At 40.8% G+C, this 19,383-nt stretch overlaps 1 protein-coding gene across 9 annotated transcripts in view; it reads left to right on the forward strand.

Annotated features, from left to right (window-relative positions):
- pleca (plectin a) overlaps positions 1–19,383 on the forward strand; it is a 137,312-nt gene that overhangs the window by 94,360 nt on the left and 23,569 nt on the right. For all 9 annotated transcript variants that reach the window (XM_080442122.1, XM_080442123.1, XM_080442127.1 and 6 more), the window contains exons 2-15: positions 1,450–1,511; positions 6,134–6,223; positions 8,532–8,609; positions 8,721–8,813; positions 11,851–12,017; positions 14,824–14,939; positions 15,230–15,336; positions 15,552–15,671; positions 15,903–15,998; positions 16,235–16,369; positions 17,151–17,237; positions 17,939–18,093; positions 18,552–18,909; positions 19,287–19,364. In XM_080442122.1, the coding sequence (XP_080298248.1) occupies positions 1,450–1,511; positions 6,134–6,223; positions 8,532–8,609; positions 8,721–8,813; positions 11,851–12,017; positions 14,824–14,939; positions 15,230–15,336; positions 15,552–15,671; positions 15,903–15,998; positions 16,235–16,369; positions 17,151–17,237; positions 17,939–18,093; positions 18,552–18,909; positions 19,287–19,364 (1,742 nt within the window). The remainder of the gene's footprint in view (positions 1–1,449; positions 1,512–6,133; positions 6,224–8,531; positions 8,610–8,720; positions 8,814–11,850; positions 12,018–14,823; positions 14,940–15,229; positions 15,337–15,551; positions 15,672–15,902; positions 15,999–16,234; positions 16,370–17,150; positions 17,238–17,938; positions 18,094–18,551; positions 18,910–19,286; positions 19,365–19,383) is intronic.

The following is a 19,383-nucleotide window of genomic DNA, read 5'->3' on the forward strand; positions in this document are numbered from 1 at the left end:
TACGATATTACAATGATTTTTAAAAGGATAACACTGTTTCCATTGTGGTCCTGTGTATTCAATTCATCAAGACATTTAAAGACATACAATAATAAACAAGACATCATCAACACTAGTAGCAATAAGGGGGGGGGGGGGGGTACTTTTCTGGTGTTAAGCTTAGAGGACTTTTCTAGGACCAGTTACAGATTGCAAACAGATGCTCTTTTATGGCGGTTTTGAAGGAGGGTAAGGAGTCACACTTTAGATGTTTGTTGGTATGGGTGAGTCCATCAGTGTATTTGTAATGTTCTTTATCACAAAACTCAACACTTGCACAACTTGTAATGGGACGTTAATGAGAAGATTACAAGATTTCAACTGAAGAAATTCTGACATTGTTCCTCGCCCTTCACTGGTTTTTATTTCCACTTCTCTGTCTAAAATACACATCTAGCCATTCACGAGCATGCATGAGTATGAGTACGAAAGTAATGGCAACGTTAAATTGCCGTTGGCACTGGAGTTCTTTGGTTGCTTTTTGCTTCAGCCTGGCTTTGATATGATTATCTTATCTTTTACACAAGACCTGCATTGATGAGCTCGTGTCCTGGGAAAGTAACGAAGGCTTCGGATTTCACTTGAGATTTTTGTATCTATCAATTATGTTTTCTTCACTTTCAATCATAATCATTAGCAGAGTTTGGAATGGAATTGAAATCAAGTACCGTAGTTCAATAAAGGAAACATTGTTATCACCTATGTGCTATGGTCTCTATAACAACAAGTACCTATCATCAGTGATGAGCCTGATGACAGTCCCGGTAGTGCTGTAAATACTGTAAACAGCAGGGAGGGAGTGAGAACTTTCTTGACAGAGTTTCCACCTGGTTTTTAAGTTGTGTAAAAACAACATTGCACAACATGTGGATGATGGTATTTGATAAGGTGACCTATCTGCTTCTTCCAACATTCAAGCAAGCGTTGACAGACCCTGAGTTGGATTAATCAGACTGCGGTATCTATGGCTTTTGCAAGGTGGCACATGTTCTTTTAGAGGTGATGTTTCATATAGTACTAAAATGTACTTGATTTCTATAGCTATATCTGCCACCGTTTTATACACCTGTTGAAATGCAGGGTCAAGCCTCAGTTCTTACTTTATTAATCTTGGATAGGGTAGCTTTTGTTGACAGTGTATTATACAGTATATTCCATTGGCAATTTGGCATAACATTTATGCACACATAAAACATGAATGGTACAGTATCTCTGTAGGTCTTTTGTTGTCAATATGTAGTGCTAGTGGTACACCTGTAGTAATAAGCCCCCCCCCCCCCATTCTCTCTCTCTCTCTCTCTCTCTCTCTCTCTCTCTCTCTCTGCCTCTGTCTCTCCCTTTGTCTCTCTGTCTCCCCCTTTGTCTCTCTGTCTCCCCCTTTGTATCTCTGTCTCCATATGACTTTTACAGATGAACGGGACCGGGTTCAGAAAAAGACCTTCACAAAATGGGTGAACAAGCATTTAGTGAAGGTAAGACCACACCACACCACAACAACGCCCACTAATACAATTCTTATCTTCAGGCAGAACACAAGTATTTTCAGTTAAGAGGTCATAACATTTTACAAGTTTAGTAGTTTTTTGGTGCCAATAGAACAAGAAGCTGCAACCCATTAGTGGCTTAGTTAATAGCCCAACGGTAAACTGAATGGTAAAACGATGTCCTGGGATGACTCTGTGAACAATATACTGTAGTATCTACAGCAGTAGTACATATTTACAGCATTTGGGGAAGAAATCGTGCTAAATCTCCATTAACTGAAAAGAAAATGCAGAACAAAATCCAGCTTGGACCCCATACCGCTAATAAAATTTGAAATCTCTTAGAAAAGCAACCGAAAATGTACTTGGATGAAGAAAATATATCAGCCACACTAGTCTGTTCTTCTCAGCTCAATAAAACACACATGCTATTTGTGTTAACTGCATGCGTGTGTGAGAATGAGTCAGAAACACCTGGTGTCACTTTATCCGGTTCAGAGAGGCTGCAGCATCGCTGGGGCGGGCTGGAGAGCTGGGTAGGGCTCAGGTTTCCACATCTGGTTTCCAGACAGCCAGGCGGGCTTATTGAACTTATTGCAGTGGGCAGATAGAGACCATGGAAGAGCCAGAAGGAACCCATCTCCGCCCACAACGCTTCATATGCTAAATCAGTAGGCAATGGTGGTGCTGTGAAGATGGTTTGGATGGAAGCAACCAAATGGCGTATGTTATCTTATGGTGGACTCTTTGGGATCTTTGCTGTAATTGAGGTGTCATTATGGTTTCCATTTGGCTCCATTGGAGAGATTGTTTTGTCACTTCAAGAATTGGATTCTCTGACACAAGTTTTGAATTTGACAGATTTATCTAGATGTGTCACAGTCCTGTCATAATTCAAAGTTATTTGTTGTTATGTAATTACATTCCAAGAATGAAGTAAACAGCGCTAATTACTGAATAAAACACTAAATCTTACAATAATGGCCTTTTAACAGCTTTTAAGAAATCTCTCTCATAAATTACATAAATTACTTTTTTTGCAGACAATAAAAAACAAGAAATTGTGGCAAGTAGTAAAGACGAAGAGGTCTGTCATTTTCTGACAAAAAACAACAACAACAACAATTAAAACAAACAACAAAACACATTAACAGAACAGAAAAACAGATAACACACATACATGTTCAAGTGAAACCTCATAAACTTGAGGTTTTCAAGTAAGAGAGAAATAAAGTAAGAATGAAAAACAGACTGTTTGTGTTCTTTTATTGTTATAAAAGAAGCAACAACTCCAGTCTCAATTTGATTGTTGCATCTGTATTAGACCTTGAATTGCAGTCAATGGCAATGGTCTGGTCTTATACCGAACAAACAGCATGTCTCCTCCTGGAGTGTGTTGTCTGCTATATTTGCTGCTGCTGAGCCAGCATGGTCAACGTGATGAATCTTTCTTTGTCTGAGAACTGAAGTGTGGGCTGCTAGACTCGGTGTGGAATTCCTGGTGTAAGCCAAGCATGAAAGGGGGCGCGGTGAATGTTCTCTGGGTGACTCAGAGGCTTTTGTCGTCGTTACTCCCTTGCGAGGGTGTCCCTCTGATCTGGGCCCAGAAGACGTGCGCGTGCGTGGAGGTCAGAGTATCTGGCTGGCCTCCAGACGATTTTTGCCTGTGATTATAACAGAGTCATGGGAATGAAATGGGGAACATGGCCACAGGAACGCTTCGTTCCCGAGGCCTGTTGTTCCAGGTGCCCCCTGCTGTTGTACACTGACACCTCGTGCACTTGAACCCTGGCGTCCCTATTGTGGGTGTGAAAATTCCGTGAAAATAGCAGATCAAGCTCACAACGCATCGCGTATACAACCTCACAGCACGTCACAACGTGGAGCGAAAAGAGGAGGGGTCCTAGTATAGAGCCCTGGGGGACTCCGGTCAACTAAGTATAGGGTTTAAGTGGTTAATTTATACTCCGTAGTGCGATGGTGTCGCTTGCTGACAATAATTCATTTTCAAGCGAACAACGCAACGCATCAGTTTTTGTCAGAAAGCAACACCGTTGTACTACAGGGTATAAATTAAGCTTTACAGTAGGTTACGGAGAGCGAAAAAGTAGGCAAGACATTATTTTGAATATATTGCTTTTAACCGTTTTTCATCGATGATATCCAGGGTCAACATTTGTTAGGGACATCCTAGACAACATAAAATAAAACCAATCACTCAGGCTTGAATTCAGGACATCAATTCCACATGGTTTACGACTGAAGGACCAAAGTCGGAGATACTACAGGAAAAGGAAAATTGATCCGAATAGATTCCAGAGTAGATCTCTGCGTCTATCGGGCCAAATTAACTTTCTGTTCTCTGTTTCCTCTTACTCCACGTGCACTTTCACTCATTATCCTTTCTTCTTTCCATCCTTCCTACTGTCCTCCCATCATCCTTCTTTTCTCCATCAGCACTGGAAAGCAGAGGTAGGTGCTGCCTTTGAGTGCTGAGTGCTGAGTGGACACACATTCCTTCTGTTCTGCATCTCTCTCTCTCTCTCTCTCTCTCTTTCTCTCTCTCTCTCTCTCTCTCTCTCTCTCTCTCTCTCTCTCTCTCTCTCTCTCTCTCTCTCACTCACTCACACACTTTTTTTTCTTGAGTGCTTTAACCCCTAACCTCTGTTCTTACTGGTCCTTTTTAACACAGGCCTACACAGTAAAGTCATACTGTGTAACATAACATTATCTTTTTTTAAAGCTATACAGTATGACTTTAAAGTCAGAGAGTGTACGAATTTGAATATTTTTTATACACTCTGACTTAAAGTAACAAGATTTTACTACCTATTTTCTGTTAGAGCCCCTCTGCAGAGCAACAATTTCCATAGCATGTAGGGCTGGGAAGTGGGAAGTACATCATATTCATCATTATGATGGGTGTAGTTTAATGAGTGATGAGAAATTCATTGGGAATTAAAACATTAAGATACAAACAACAAGAAAAAACAGAATAATTAATCAATTCTTTTTTTGTTTATTTTTCTTTTCTCTGTTGCCTTTAGTCTGTGTCATTCAGGGGTCTGAATTCAGTAAACCGAAAACCATCAATAAAACATGGTGGCACATTGATGAATTGTGGTATTAATAATGTACCTTTATTGAAAGGCTAGACCCCTTGAGATGTATCATCTCGTTCTCGAGGGGGTCCTTAAATTACACATAGGGGAGCTTAGAGAAAACGTATCAAACGTTGACGTTTATTTCATAAATGTTGTGATAATACTTTTCAGTCGTATAGCGCCCAGCTCTAATAGCACATGCTGTCAAACCAGCGTGTGTGTGTGTCCGTGGGCAGACACAGAAGAACAGGTGGTCTTTACAAAGCGGTTTGGCGTGTTGCATTGTGCCTTTCGGCAATGGCAGGTGCACCATACAAAACCAAGAAAAAGATACTGCAAATTAACAATGTTTATGTTGTCAAGTCTGAACAGGACCTAGTATTGGCTTCTGCAGAAGGCACACAGTAACCGTGGCTCACTGTGTGTGTGGTTAGGCCCCTCCCTTTTAGATGCTGTGTTTGTTTTGAACAGGTGAACTGAGCCAGACACAGTATATGACTGTGCTTAGGGTAAATCCTCAATTTTAATCTGCAGGACTCTCTGGTTTCCTGTGGATTATTATGCGATTGGCAGTGGTGGAAGAAGTAGACTACTCACATTTTGTACTTAAGTACAAGTACCAATCCCACAATGTAGAAATACTCTGTTACAAATAAAAGTCTGGTATTCAAAATTTACTTGAGTAAAAGTAGAAAAGTATTCACTTTAAAATATACTCATAATGTACTGAAAGTAAAAGTACTAATTTTTCAGAATATCCCATTTCACAAGTTTCCAAATGTATAAAAATGCTTTGAAAAGAGAAGATCTACAAGCTCACAATGCGTTGTTTGCGACGCGTTGTGAGCTTGTAGATCGGCTATTTTCAAATAACCTAAGTATGCATAGGGCTGAAGTGGTTAATGCATGTTTTGTAATAATAATCAAAATCTTCAAAGTAACTATTAACTAAAGTTGTCAAATAATTGTAGTGGAGTAAAAGTACAATATTTGCCACTGAGATGTACTGGAGTAGAAGTAAAGTAAAGTACTTATGTACAGTACTTGAGTAAATGTACTTAGTTACTTTCCACCACTGGTGTCATATTACAGTGCAGTATTTCATGTAACATCGTGTATAAACACAAAACCAATGCTAAAACACAGCCTGCTGATGTTACATGAGATTGTTTCGTGATCCAATTTCAGTCATTACTCGCGTAACTATGAAATCAGTCTTTTCCGTTTACAACGAAGCATCCTCAAAATACACTGTAATCCAAGAAGATTCACACAGTTTTAGAGGTAATGATACAGTTTAATGTTGATTCCATAAAAGTAAACAGCTTTAACCATTTTCAACCTATTTTGTGCATGTAAAAAAGGTTTCAATTTTTAACCTTTATACAGGTAAATCCCATTGCGATACTCTTTTACGAGGGAGCCCTGTGTAGGGTAGCAGCAACACAATAAAAATGGGTAATTCAGGTAGATGAACTCAACCATCCTCTCTAAATCCATCCTCAGGCCCAGCGGCACATCACAGACCTGTACGAGGACCTGCGAGATGGACACAACCTCATCTCCCTGCTGGAGGTGCTCTCTGGAGAGACACTGGTGAGTCTGTCTGTGGCCTGGGCCTCTTGACCTCCCCGATGGTAGGACCTCTCCTCCTGCTGTAAACCCACCTTCCTCTGCCACCTTGTCCCACAAATCCCCCACACTATATTCCCCCCCATCCTCACTTGATTTGCTTTTCCAGGTCATTCTACTGTTCAGCCTACTCATTGTGAGTTTGTCCTAACACACTTAAAACTGCTGTGTATTCTCTAGAACCTAGAGAGATATTTGTAACCTAATCATAATGGGTCACGCGTCCGCACTCATTCGCTTTTTTCTGCATGTCTCACGTTTGAGTCTTTTAGAGATATGAAGACAGTTCAGTAAGTGTTGAAGTACAGTGATGTTTTTTTCTTTCTACTTTATTTATCCTAGCACTGGTCTTTTTGTATAACACACCTATTTGGTGATGAACTCCATAGGCTTAAAGGGGGTGTAAGTGATATATTTTTGTTAAAAAAAAGAAAAAAGTCAAAATGTTAAAGCTCTATATTCTGATAGTAATTATTGCTATAGAGTGTTTGCTCAGTAACTGGGGTCTCCCCATCTCTTCAGCTCTTTAGCAAACTAAAAAAGCGCTATATAAATAGCATTTTCAGGACAGGATACCAATTGTATCCTATCTGGAGAGAGAACCACACAAACATAATTTATCAGTTTCAATGTTATAGTGTTCCAGTTCCATTTTTTGTCTGCTCTTTTTTTCTTTTGTTTCATCGCTTCCATATCACTTGTTTATCCTGTATCCTCTTGTATGAGGTCTGTCTCCTGATTGGATGAAATTGGCGTCCCAACCTGAAAATGAATTTTCTGTATTAGAGTTGGAGACACAGGGAGACCCCTGTTACTGAACAAGCACTTGTACAGCAATGATTGAATATGATCGGAATATGGAGCTATTTAACATTAATTTTAACAAAGCAATATCATTCACACCCCCTGTAAAAAAAACACTAATTTCCATTCTTTGCTTTCATCTCGTAACCGTTCTCTGCACTGACTTGTTTGATCCCTTTTCCTTTCGATCTAATTCCTGTCTGCTGACCTCTTTGCCCTGACCTGTCCCCTTCTTGCCTACGCCCGCCTTCTCTTGCGATGCTCTTGCCTTGGTAGCCGAGGGAACGTGACCTTGTGAGGAACGTGCGGTTGGTGAGTGGCGCCTGGACCGTGGCTGGCCGCCTCCTTGGGCGTGGCATGTGTCACCCACCCCAGGTGGCTGCTGGGTTGTGCATGATGTCACACTCCCTGTTACTGTCCCTCGCTCGATCTATGTTCAACATTGCCTCACCCCCCACGCCCCACCTTCCATTTTGATTTTTGAGGAGTTAGCAAACATATCCCAAATCTGCCCTCCTGGGTCAGTAGTTCTTAAGTTAATGAGATGAGGCGTTAATTGAGTTGTGATTTTACATGTTAACTGTAGATTGTCTTGGTTACAAAGAGATTTTTAATGCTATTTTAGAGTGGAGTGAGTGCTTCATGAGGAATTTAATAACAGTATAGGAGAATTGTATTGGACGCAGTCTGTGTGTGCAGTGGTGTGGGCATTTCAGAAGAATTGTTATATGTGAAAATGAAGATTATACTGTAGCATATATGCAAGTTTGAACTGTATTAGGTTCTATTGAAAAGCGAAGGACTATAGCATTGCTGCAAGCCAATAAATGTTTTACTAATACAGCAGTAAAGCTTGCGATTGGCTTATAGCTTATGACATCTTGCACCAATGCATGACGTGGTCAGCCAAGTACTGTATGTTAACTAACAGTTTCTAGTGCACTTGAGAATCATGTAGCAGTGGTGGATGCATATGATATTTGGCTTGGCCCATGAAATTAGTATAAGGTCTACCTAGCTAAATGTTGTAAAGTTAGAAAAGAAAATGCTATACTGTATGTGCAGTAGAGACTGCACATACATGGTGACTGATCATTTGAGGAATCTATTGCTGCTGTATCATTACCATGCATTCACCCTCAAACATCCTGGCTGAACTCCAGTTCATTTCAGAGACATACTGTATATGGAGAGATCCAAAGAAAAGACTTTCAAATTAAATTGTGCTCTGCTCACAACAAAACTGAATTTGAGTCAAACATCAAATTCATTTTCCAATCATTCCATATTATGTTTTATTTTTAAGACCATAACTCTTTAAAAGATGAGTCTACTTCTCTAAGTACAAACAGTGTCAGTCAGACACTGCCATACCTGTCCTCAGTCATGGGGCCTTACTATATTGCTGAGCATTTATAGCCAAATCGTTTTTTCCTCATTAAGTTTTGGATCCTCTTGTTCTTTACAGCCACGGGAGAAAGGGCGGATGCGTTTTCACAAACTGCAGAATGTACAGATCGCCCTGGATTTTCTTAAACATAGACAGGTACACAACTTATGATTATTTTTTCATTTGTTTTTTCATATATATACTGTAGATAAATAAACAAAAGTAAGGAGATATTAAACCATATTTTGGTTGTCCATATTTTAACAGGTCAAGTTGGTCAACATCAGGAATGATGACATTGCAGATGGAAACCCAAAGCTGACATTGGGGCTAATATGGACCATCATCCTTCACTTCCAGGTAACGTATAACAATTCCATTGGTTTATTTATAGATTAAATACAAGGCTTTAAATACTCCATAATAGGTATGGAGAAATAGCTGTATCCACAATGGAAAAACTGACAAAATAAAATGCACTTGGCACTTCTGTTGGCCATCTAGATCAGTAACATTCCTTACCAGAGACAATAAAGTAAAATTCTCTCCAGAAATCTCCTGATAAATCTGGGGAAACTGCATTACTCATCGGTTTTGCCTGAAAAGTTTTCCTGTCTGTTGTCCATCTTTGCAACTCTTCACAAAGGGTTTATCAATTTATGCACATGCTTCTGTTTGTTGCAAGTAATGGGATTGCGGTCTGTTTGAGTTTTAATCAAGTGCGGTTTGCTGAGTTTACTTACATTAGAACAAGATTGATTCACTTCCATGTCGGGGGTAGAGAAAACCACAGTGTCGTGCTCTCTGACTAGGCTCACTAATCAGCCCACCCACTGATGTTGACATAACGATTACAGCACAAGTCCAATAGCTCTTCATCTCCCCTGGATCTAATTCAACATTTGGCACGACTTAATCTCTATATATACAACCACTACTGATTCCCATGAATTCACACAGACGAGACAGTGTGTTTTCATTCTCTGTACTGTATGAGCCAGGTTGGCAGTGTGGCCTAGTCTAGTGTAGTGGTTCCCAAACAGTGTGCCTTGGATTTTGTGACAACCGCACACTATTAATGCAATAAATACAACTAAACAGTATTTCTTTTTTCAGTAGCCTACAACTAAAAGCTGGTCTAAGTGCAAGTGTTTCTCTCTGTGCGTAAGATATCATTGCGCACTGTTTGCTCCAGACCACACCTCATTTTAAGACCAACACGCCCATGGGTGCTAAATAGCCGCAAGTTTATTTAGTATTTAGACAACGTGGGCGCTGGGTGTAAAAATTACAACTGCATCGGTTGGAAAATAGCAATGCGCTCAGCGCCGCTTTACACCGGACAAAAGATAGGGCTCACAGTGTGTTTGAGCAAGAATTAAATTCACTCATTGTGACGGGCTCTGAATGATGGTATCATCTTTAATTTAAAATGATTTTTGGTCGTTTTTTTTATGTTTGGGAATTGGTTTACCACATGGTGACTTTTTAAAATGTGGAAAAAGGTAGAGCAAAGGAAAATTCTTTGATGCTGTAATGGATGTGAAGGTCATAGTGGGAGGCAGAACCGGGTCTCCTGCCCTAGTCCTGCATGACTCAGTGATTCCCATGAGAAAGTTGGGAAGTAAAATGGGTGTGACAAGCAGTCAAGTTTATTCCAGTACTTTGCTTGCTTCAGAGTACAACTACGAGTCGATTTAATCCTTAACATGGCTATAAAGTGCTATATGAATCTAAGGTCTAATAGGTGTGCTAATGATTGTGACGTGATGCTTGTTGTCATTATCATTATTATAATTTAATAACTGTTTCTGGTAAATGTTTCAAGAACTTTCAACAAACCCCTCAAACTCTTCTGTTCTGTTTGCATGGTCCTGACATGCCGTCCGGTTTAAAAACCTCAACTGTTAAAACCTCATCCTTGAGGAAGTACTTAATCATCTGGAGCCTGTTATTTGTTCCAAACAAAGTAAACTCTTGCAGTGGCACATGGTAGTCATCATAAACAAAGGCTGATTTTCTTTGAGCTCCCCATGGTCTACTAGTTGATAGTTTATAGACGTGCAAGTGAGCGGCTGAGATAATAGACCTCCTCTGTGAGGGGGAGGTGGCAGGAATTTCTCCCAATTTAGTAGAAAAATAAAGTAGATTCCGTCCTAAAGGGCGGAGGGCCTGTTGCTGGGCTTGTGAGTCACTCTGTGCCCACGCACGTACAGCACTGGGGTTCCCCTTTCTGTAGAGAAGGGTGATTGTCCTCATTTTTCCTCCTCCACCCTTTCCTCTAAGAAAGCCTGGAAGTGAAATTATTAGAACTTGACTGACTCATCAGCGTGACCACAAAATAACGTTACTTTTGTAATGAAGCTCCTGCTTGTTCTATTGAGGGCCTATAAATATGTCTCATGACTGGAAGAGCAAATGTATCATCTGCAAATCCATTTTTGTTTTGCTCAGTTTGGGGTGTTTCACTCGTCTCGAATCTTGACATTTTCATCTGTGAGATGGTGTATATTTTGTTGAATCATTGCATCACCCTATATTACAAACACCACCTATCTGGCACTCCCAAGAAGATTGATGCAATCACTAAGAACTATTTGCAAATACTATTTGACCAAGAGATACAATTTATAAAGAGACAGAGATAGAGATAGGGATCAGAATATAACCAGTGTAGAATGGATCATGTACTCAATATGTGGATTGGGTTGCATGCCAAATAGACATCATAGACATTACATTCAAAATAGCCGGCAGCTATCAATTCTGTCAATGAGCCACAAAGGTAAACAACACAGCCGTGGCATTCACCTTACATCTTTACGGCGTAAGCCTTCTGTGTATTTAGTTGTCTCATCTTTCAGTGAGAGAGAGAAAAAAGGGAGTTCTTGTGACTCATTACATAGACTGCCAACTGTTATATAAAAAGGAATTTGCCCATGGAGGTTTTGTGACATAGAGACGCCAACATTAATTTTCAGTCTCCTTTCTGGCTGATTTAGCTTAGTTAAATAGGCGGCTATCAATTACATTTTGCTCTTATGGATCTCATGAATCGTTTTGGTTTTCTTCCAAACCAGTAAGTGCAAAGGATTTCATGTGCCTTTGAGATACAGCCACTGGTAGTTAATGAAGGTTTGAGATGTGAGTCATCCAAAGTCTGGAAGAAATCAACTAGTGTTTTGGGGGAAAAAAGGTTTCCCTTCTGTCAACAAACAAAGTAGTGCATTTGTTCGGTGTATAGCATTGAACAAATAATGAATTCATCTTGGATTGGCTACTTTTATGGCACCAAACTTCAAAATTAAATTCAATCAAAAACAATATAGAATACAAGAAAAAGAAAAACACCAATAATTCAACATTTAGTAATGTTTTTTTCACTTTGTTCCACCAGATCTCAGACATTCAGGTGAATGGCCAATCAGATGACATGACAGCCAAGGAGAAGCTGTTGCTTTGGTCTCAGAGGATGGTGGAGGGATACCACAGCATGCGCTGTGACAACTTCACCACCAGCTGGAGGGACGGCAAGCTCTTCAATGCCGTCATACACAAACACAGGTGAGATGCTACAATAAACTGGCCTACGTTTAGCACAGCAGGCAGAGAATGCAGCTCATCCTTGTCAGGGGGGTTGAGACTCATTAATTTCTTGTCAAGCTCGAACGTGGCATTATTGTAACTGGGATATATCAGTGCTAAAAATGCACTCATAAGACCCTTTGGATAAAAGTGTCGCCATCTGTGCCCAACAATGTAGTGGCTGAGTTACTCCCCTCCAGAATCACACTGCTGCTCATCAGCAATCGAATCATACCAGAGCCCTTTTCCTGTTCCATGCCCTCTAGAGTCTAATCTATCCTATTCAGCTCTCCCGCTGACTACTGTATGTGATCAAAAATATGTCTATCAGTGGGCCTCATTCCCCTTAACAACAGCTCCGAATCGTCTGACTACATTGTGACCCCAAAAAGAACACAGACAAATCCTCACAATTAATTAATCTCTAAAAGTCTACAAAATAGACCCAAATCAGGCTTATTTTATTAATTTGCATTAATTTGAGTCATGAGTAGGCTACATGCACACAAATATTACGCAGCAAAAGCAACATCAGTTTTATTCAGAACGATGTTTCACCGCAGATAAAGACATCAACAATGGCATCAACAGTGAATCATTTTGAAGCAAAATACTCTCCAGCGATTTTCACATAATTGTATTTGTCAGGCCCCCGGTCTGTGATGACCTCAATAGTTAAATGAACCCTGACGTGTGTACTGTGTAGTATAGTTATGTAGTATAGCTTATGGAGAAGTAAAGATATCTTCTTGAGCTATTCCGACCCATTTTATGATTGCCCAAGCTTGCCCGGTCCGGGGATCTTGTAATGCTGCAGGGTATACAATTAAAAGAAACTGTCACTGCTGCATACCTACAGTTGTACAGTTAGATTAATACTCTCCTCAAAATACTTAGCATGTCAGGACAACCATGTGGTCAATCACCACCAGTCAAGTCAATTGCATCTCTGTTTGAGATGCAATTTGTGATTGATTTGTTAAACATCATTCACAGTCACACCAATCAGTCATTGTGGATTTAAAATAGCATAATTTGCTGTCAACACTTAGGTGATGAAATGTTGACAGGGTGCCTAATACTGCCCATGTTGTCTGATCATGATGAAAATGCATGATATCTGTCACAAGATGCATTGACAGATTTCGATCATTTCTATTTATGTTTGCATGGAAAAGCAAAATACTTGAAGGATCCCTTGACACACTACTGCACTAAAAAACATACAACCTGAGTTGGCATCATTTGGTATAAATGAGAGTACGTTTTTCGTTCTTTTTTTACTGTGTGGGTGTATCACGTACATTTGTGGATAAGATACCCTAGGGGCATGTGCTCTGGAGACTCTGCAGGTTGCAGCAAAGCACAGGTACGCTAATCATTCTGCCATAGATTCTTTCTCTGTGGAGGTAGAGCAGGATGGGCTCCACTTACACACATAACACATTCGGAGCTGCAAGGAGCTTTTTGATCCCTCAAGTGGAGAAGAACAGAAGAGAGCAAAAAAAAAAGAGGAGGACAAAGCAATAGAAGTGGAATTGGATGCAAGTCACCAACTGGAGACAGAATGAGATTGTTCTTGTTAAGTTAGAGTAACTTTGATCCTTTCAATTTGTCATGGCTCGAGGTTTTATCAACGTCGGACCATCGGCCAAACACTAGACGATGAATTTGTAAAGGATACAGGATAAAAGGAAATCTACAGTGCAACACAGCACCCTCGACCCGTGCTGCAATGAAGAAGATAAAGAGAAAGTTCCCTTCTAAGAGACTGAACAGTGCCTCCAGCAGTGTAGCTGGCTCCGTCAGCGACCTGGAGGACAGGGTGGTTATGCTGTGCGAGGACATCCCGACCGAGAACTATTTAGACTCACGCAGGGGTCCCCAGAGCCCAGGGGCCCGTTCTAGCAGAGGATCTCAGAGCGACACGGGATCCGAGCCGCACTTTGTGCACCTGAGCAGGGATAGACTATCCTACAGAAAAGCATGCTATGTGGACAGGGAACCACCCCGAGGTCATGGGGAATACTATGTGCAGAGAATCGTGCAAGTGTACGGTTATTTATTTATTAATTCTTTCCAAAGGTGGTGATTGGGATGAACTTTGATGCATACATTCTTATTCCTTCTAACACAAACTGTGTAAGACTTCAATTCCATGTGAAGTCTTCCATGCAGATTAATGTCAAAGTTAGAGCTAATGTTTGCGTTCAATTTGGTGTTCACTATGGTCCTTTTTGGTATTTCTAAACAAATTGGTGTATTTTACTTGCTAATTCTTTATTGTAGCTGAGGTGTTTGCTTACCTGTGATGTGCATCCATTTTGAGTTTATAATATTCCCTGTACTTGTATATGCATGCTACTTGACTGTGATTACCTTCTTGGCAGTGTGCGTGCAAAGTCTACTTTCTTTGTGCACAAATTGACAGGGGAATATTAATCCCAGCTTTTAGCAAAGACTCTTGTTTTTGCCTGCCCTGTCTGATAGTAACTCCCCATTAAACGTCAGTCATGATCAAAATGCCTCCAGCAACAAGCATGGGAAAAATGATGACTGGCAGGTGCAACATAAAAGTGTAATTATATGTAGCAATCAATCAGCTCAACAGCAGGGGGAAAGGAGAATCGAATGATAATAAAAAATCTATTTGTATTTTTATACAAATACATTTTTCCCAGCTTCAGTCGTAATCAACTTGCATGCTGTAAGTGATTGACAGGCATAGTAATTTCCAAGTAGTACCAGTTCTCATTATTATGATCTGTCTGTCTGATGTCCCCAGGCCAACTCTGATTGACATGGGCAACGTGTACCGCCAGAGTAACCAGGAGAACCTGGAGCAGGCATTCAGTGTGGCAGAGAGGGAGCTGGGTGTCACAAGACTGCTGGACCCAGAGGGTGAGAAAACGCATGCAGGATCAACAGTATTACTCTGATTCATTTACAAAAGCATACCAAACAAACATCTGGTGTGTGGCTCGCAGGAAAATAAATAAGTTTAAAAACTACTTCCTACTGGCACACCAAATTGATAAGTGAGGTTTTCATGTACTCATCTGCATTTTAGTTCAAAACCTTGACTTTCTTTTGAATGTTGGCCAAAAAAAGATTTGTTCCCAGCATCTATAAAAAATAAATCCCTTTAAAAAAAATCTATTGTTGACAACTGTCTCCTTTCTACCCTGTAGATGTGGACGTGCCACACCCAGATGAAAAGTCCATCATTACATACGTCTCCTCTATGTATGACGTCATGCCCAGAGTACCAGATGTTCAAGACGGCGTGAAAGCTAACGTGAGTGCTCATTTTGTGACCAGTCATCAAAGGACAATTAACCTGCCACATGACCGTCTGTTTTTCTCATTAATGGTCTTGGATTTGTTGGACAATTTTGCACTGAAGTATATGAACAAACAAAATAGTACCCATAGTACCACAGTGGTATCTGATTACAGTACATAGTTGAAAGTTAACATAAACTCTGTTCTCTGTCTGCATCCTTGTTTTAGGAGCTAGAGCTGCGTTGGCAGGAGTATTACGAGCTGGTCACCATGCTGCTACAGTGGATCAGACATCACATCCTCGTCTTTGAGGAGAGGAAGTTCCCCACCAGCTATGAGGAGATTGAGGTGAGTGAGCGGAACTCTGTGGGAAAAGTAGAGGTAGACCTGGTGAGCAAGAATGCAGATTGATTGAGTTGGAAAAGTGGGCCTTCTTTAGTCCACAGTACAGAAGTCTTGGCATAGCTCTCTTTATCTTCAAGTTCAGATTTAGATATAATCAGAGTCTCTGGTGATGGTGACCATGGTGGTGATGTTAGTGCTGATCTGGTTCAAATCTATCCTTGTTCTAACCCACAGGTTCTTTGGCGCCAGTTTATGAAGTACAAGGAAACGGAGCTCCCCGCCAAAGAGGCAGACAAGAACCGCTCTAAATATATCTACAAATCTTTTGAGGTCAGTGTCCTCTACATAGCTCTTTTAATGTTGCATTGTTTTATTCATGAATTCTGGATGCAGATTTATGTGTTGCGTGATATTTATTGCCTGTTCTAAACAATATATGCTTTACTATACTGCCCCTTTGTCCTGCAGGGTTATGCTGTGAATTCCTTCAAACCATCACTTGTGCATTGAAGTGATGTTTTTGTAAATGTATCACTTAATAGTAGTTTTGGGTTTTTGCTTTGTAGGGTGCAGTCCAGGCAGGCCATGTTAAAGTACCACCAGGGTACCACCCCATTGATGTGGAGAAGGAGTGGGGCCGTCTACACGTCGCCATACTGGAGCGAGAGCGTCTACTTAGGACTGAATTTGAGAGGCAAGTGGTGTTTGTGAATCTCATCACATGTTCTTGTTGTCAAAGCAAACGCTGAAGTTTGTTGCCAATACCTTATGAGCAATACTGGTCAAATACCACAGGGCACAAAAAAACATCAAGAAATGAGTCAGGCGCTCTGGGGTTGAGGTTTGTGACTCATAAACCAACTGGTAAATCCTGCATTGGCTGGAAGGGAAACTGAGTCTGCATTGTGAGGTGGAAGGAAAAACCACATTATAATTCATGGGTACAGATGCAGATCTCAATATCATGGTCATTTTGCAGCATATTCTAGTTTATTTATCCCATATTTATAACATATTATCCCAAGATTCATGAAAAGCTACTTCAGTGCTGAATGTGGTTCACCATTCAGTACATCAACTTCCAACATCAGGCAGAGCTCGAAAGGACTTGTGGACAGAGAAGATTTCATGATGGCCTTTATGAATCATGGCTATGTGTTAAATTTTTTATTTCGCCAGCAGAGGGAGTGAGTGCTTCACTTTTTCAACATTTTCACTTTCATGTTTTCCAATTAGAGAAAGTACACTGGTGTATATCATGCTGTTTTTTCTTTTCTTTTTTCTTTTTTTTGGCATATGAACGAAGCATCACCGTCTCTCACATAGAATTTAAACATTTTTCTCCTTTTAAACAAGTTGCACTCATAGCCTGTGTTAACTTATTAATTGAAAGAATTAGATGAAACAGCAGACTCATTGATACTGTACATACAGTATGTGGTCTTTCTTCTCTGACCTGTCCACCCTCACTGCAGGCTGGAGCGTCTCCAGAGGGTTGTCAGTAAGGTCCAGATGGAGTCTGGGGTGTGTGAGGAGCAGCTCAACCAGGTGGAGGGCCTGCTACAAACGGTGAGAGACACATCCTTGATGATGCTCTTGCATAGCTGTTTCACTATCAAGATTTTGATTTATTAACCACTTAACCCATTAAGACCTGAGGCCGATTCCACAAATGTCTTCTAAATCTTAACAGTTTTCCGAAAAACCTATGTTACTATATCAGTGGTTCTCAAACTTTTTCATGTCAAGAACCCCCAAAGTTATGTGTATTTGGCTGCGGACGCCCATCTCAAAATGCTTTTTGTTCCAGGGACGCCCAGAAGCAAAGATTTGAGTTACAAATGTTTGCTTTAAAAATATATATATTCAAAGATTTGCAAAAATATCTGATCTACAAGCTCGTAGCGCAGCACGAGGTGCCGCGCTATGAGCTTGTATATCTGCTATTTTTGAATAGCCAAAGAAATCTAAAATGACACAGATGCTTTCCCGTCTTAATTGGTTAGACCCTATATACTTCAGTTGACTGGGATCCCCCAGGGTTTCCCCATTTACCCCAGTTCTCTTCGAATATACCCGCTTTAGCCGGCTATTTTCACTGAATGTTTGCCTATTTTCACTGAATTGCCTATTATGACACACCCATAATTGGGACCCTAGGGTGTGATTAATTTATATGAAAATTATGTATGTAATGTCTAATCGGCAAAACAAAGAGAGCAGAAAACAAACAGCAAGAAAATTAATACTTTCTCCCATGTTTTCTGCAGGACATGAGGATGCTGAGTTCAGGGAAGCCTGCTCAACACTCAGGAGAGATGGAGACAGACCTGGAGAAGGCGGAGGGAATGATCCGATTCCTCTTCAATGACGTTCAGCTGCTCAAAGATGGACGGCACCTTCAAGCTGAGCAAATGTATCGCAGGTCTGAAATTCAAATTACCGTTGATTGTAGGATTGTAATGTTGGATTCACCCATACTATGGATATTAAATTATAGGATTAAAGCTACAACCTCACAACGTGCCTCAACACAACGCATTGTGAGCTTGTAGACTATTTTCACTACTCAAACTACGCTTAAGCTGTTAATACTGCTGAGATTGTAGCTCTTCTTTCATCCTATTTGCTAAGAATCTTATAAGTTCTATGATCACAGGCAGAGCCCTCTATAAAGATATGTGTCTAAACCCATAGATTATCAAGGGGTTTAAACACACCCGTGATCTATGATAGTCTCTATGATTGTCTCAAACCCAATATTGTGTAGTTTGTACATTTTATGTTGATCATTTTCCCTCCCATTTGCTTACATTAATCAACACACATAGCTCCATCGTTCACACTGATTGATGTGCTGTATTGTTCTACTGATGTCTCCAGAGTTTACCGCCTTCACGAGAGGCTGGTGAACCTGCGCAGTGAGTTCAACCTGCGCCTCAAGTCTGGCGTGACCACAGCCCAGGTTCCCATGGTTCAGATGGTTCAGCAGCAGGTGCAGACCCAGAGCTCCCAGACCCTTCAGCAAGCCCCCATGAGGGTGAGGCCTGAACTGGATGAAGTGACCCTGCGCTACATCCAGGACCTGCTGGGCTGGGTGGAGGAGAACCAGCGACGGGTAGACCAGGGCGAGTGGGGAACCGATCTGCCCACAGTGGAGTCTCAGTTGGGCAGCCACCGTGGTCTGCACCAGTCTGTGGAAGAGTTCCGCTCCAAGATCGAAAGGGCCAAGGCTGATGAGGTATGCTCCTCTGAGATATATTACTCTGATAAACACTACTGAGATAAGAAAACTTGAAAGATAAGGGCAGAGGCATGTTTTCATCAATGACCAAAGAATAACAGACCAGCACGCTCACGCACCACACCTACATCGTTTTAGTACTTTTGGTCTAGCTTAGCAAAAACAGCCCCTTTGCACCATTACGTTTGCATAGAAATGCTTCGCGTTTTTTTTTCAACACACCAGATGATACCAGCACATCCATTACAGTAAATATGACAAAACATAGATCATATTATAGACTCACTCATGTCACCATGGATCACCTCAACTGTTTGACTGATACAGTATGTTTGTCTTTTAAATTTGTTCTCAATGTCTTTTCTCTGATCCAGAGTCAGGTCTCGCCTGTGAGTAAAAGTGCCTACCGTGACTATCTGTCCCAGCTTGAGCTGCAGTATGGAAGACTTCTGGTAAGTTACAACCTTTAAA

The sequence above is a fragment of the Gymnoscopelus braueri genome (assembly GCF_963280865.1).
Source record: "Gymnoscopelus braueri genome assembly, chromosome: 11".
In the NCBI taxonomy this organism is placed as follows: domain Eukaryota; kingdom Metazoa; phylum Chordata; class Actinopteri; order Myctophiformes; family Myctophidae; genus Gymnoscopelus; species Gymnoscopelus braueri.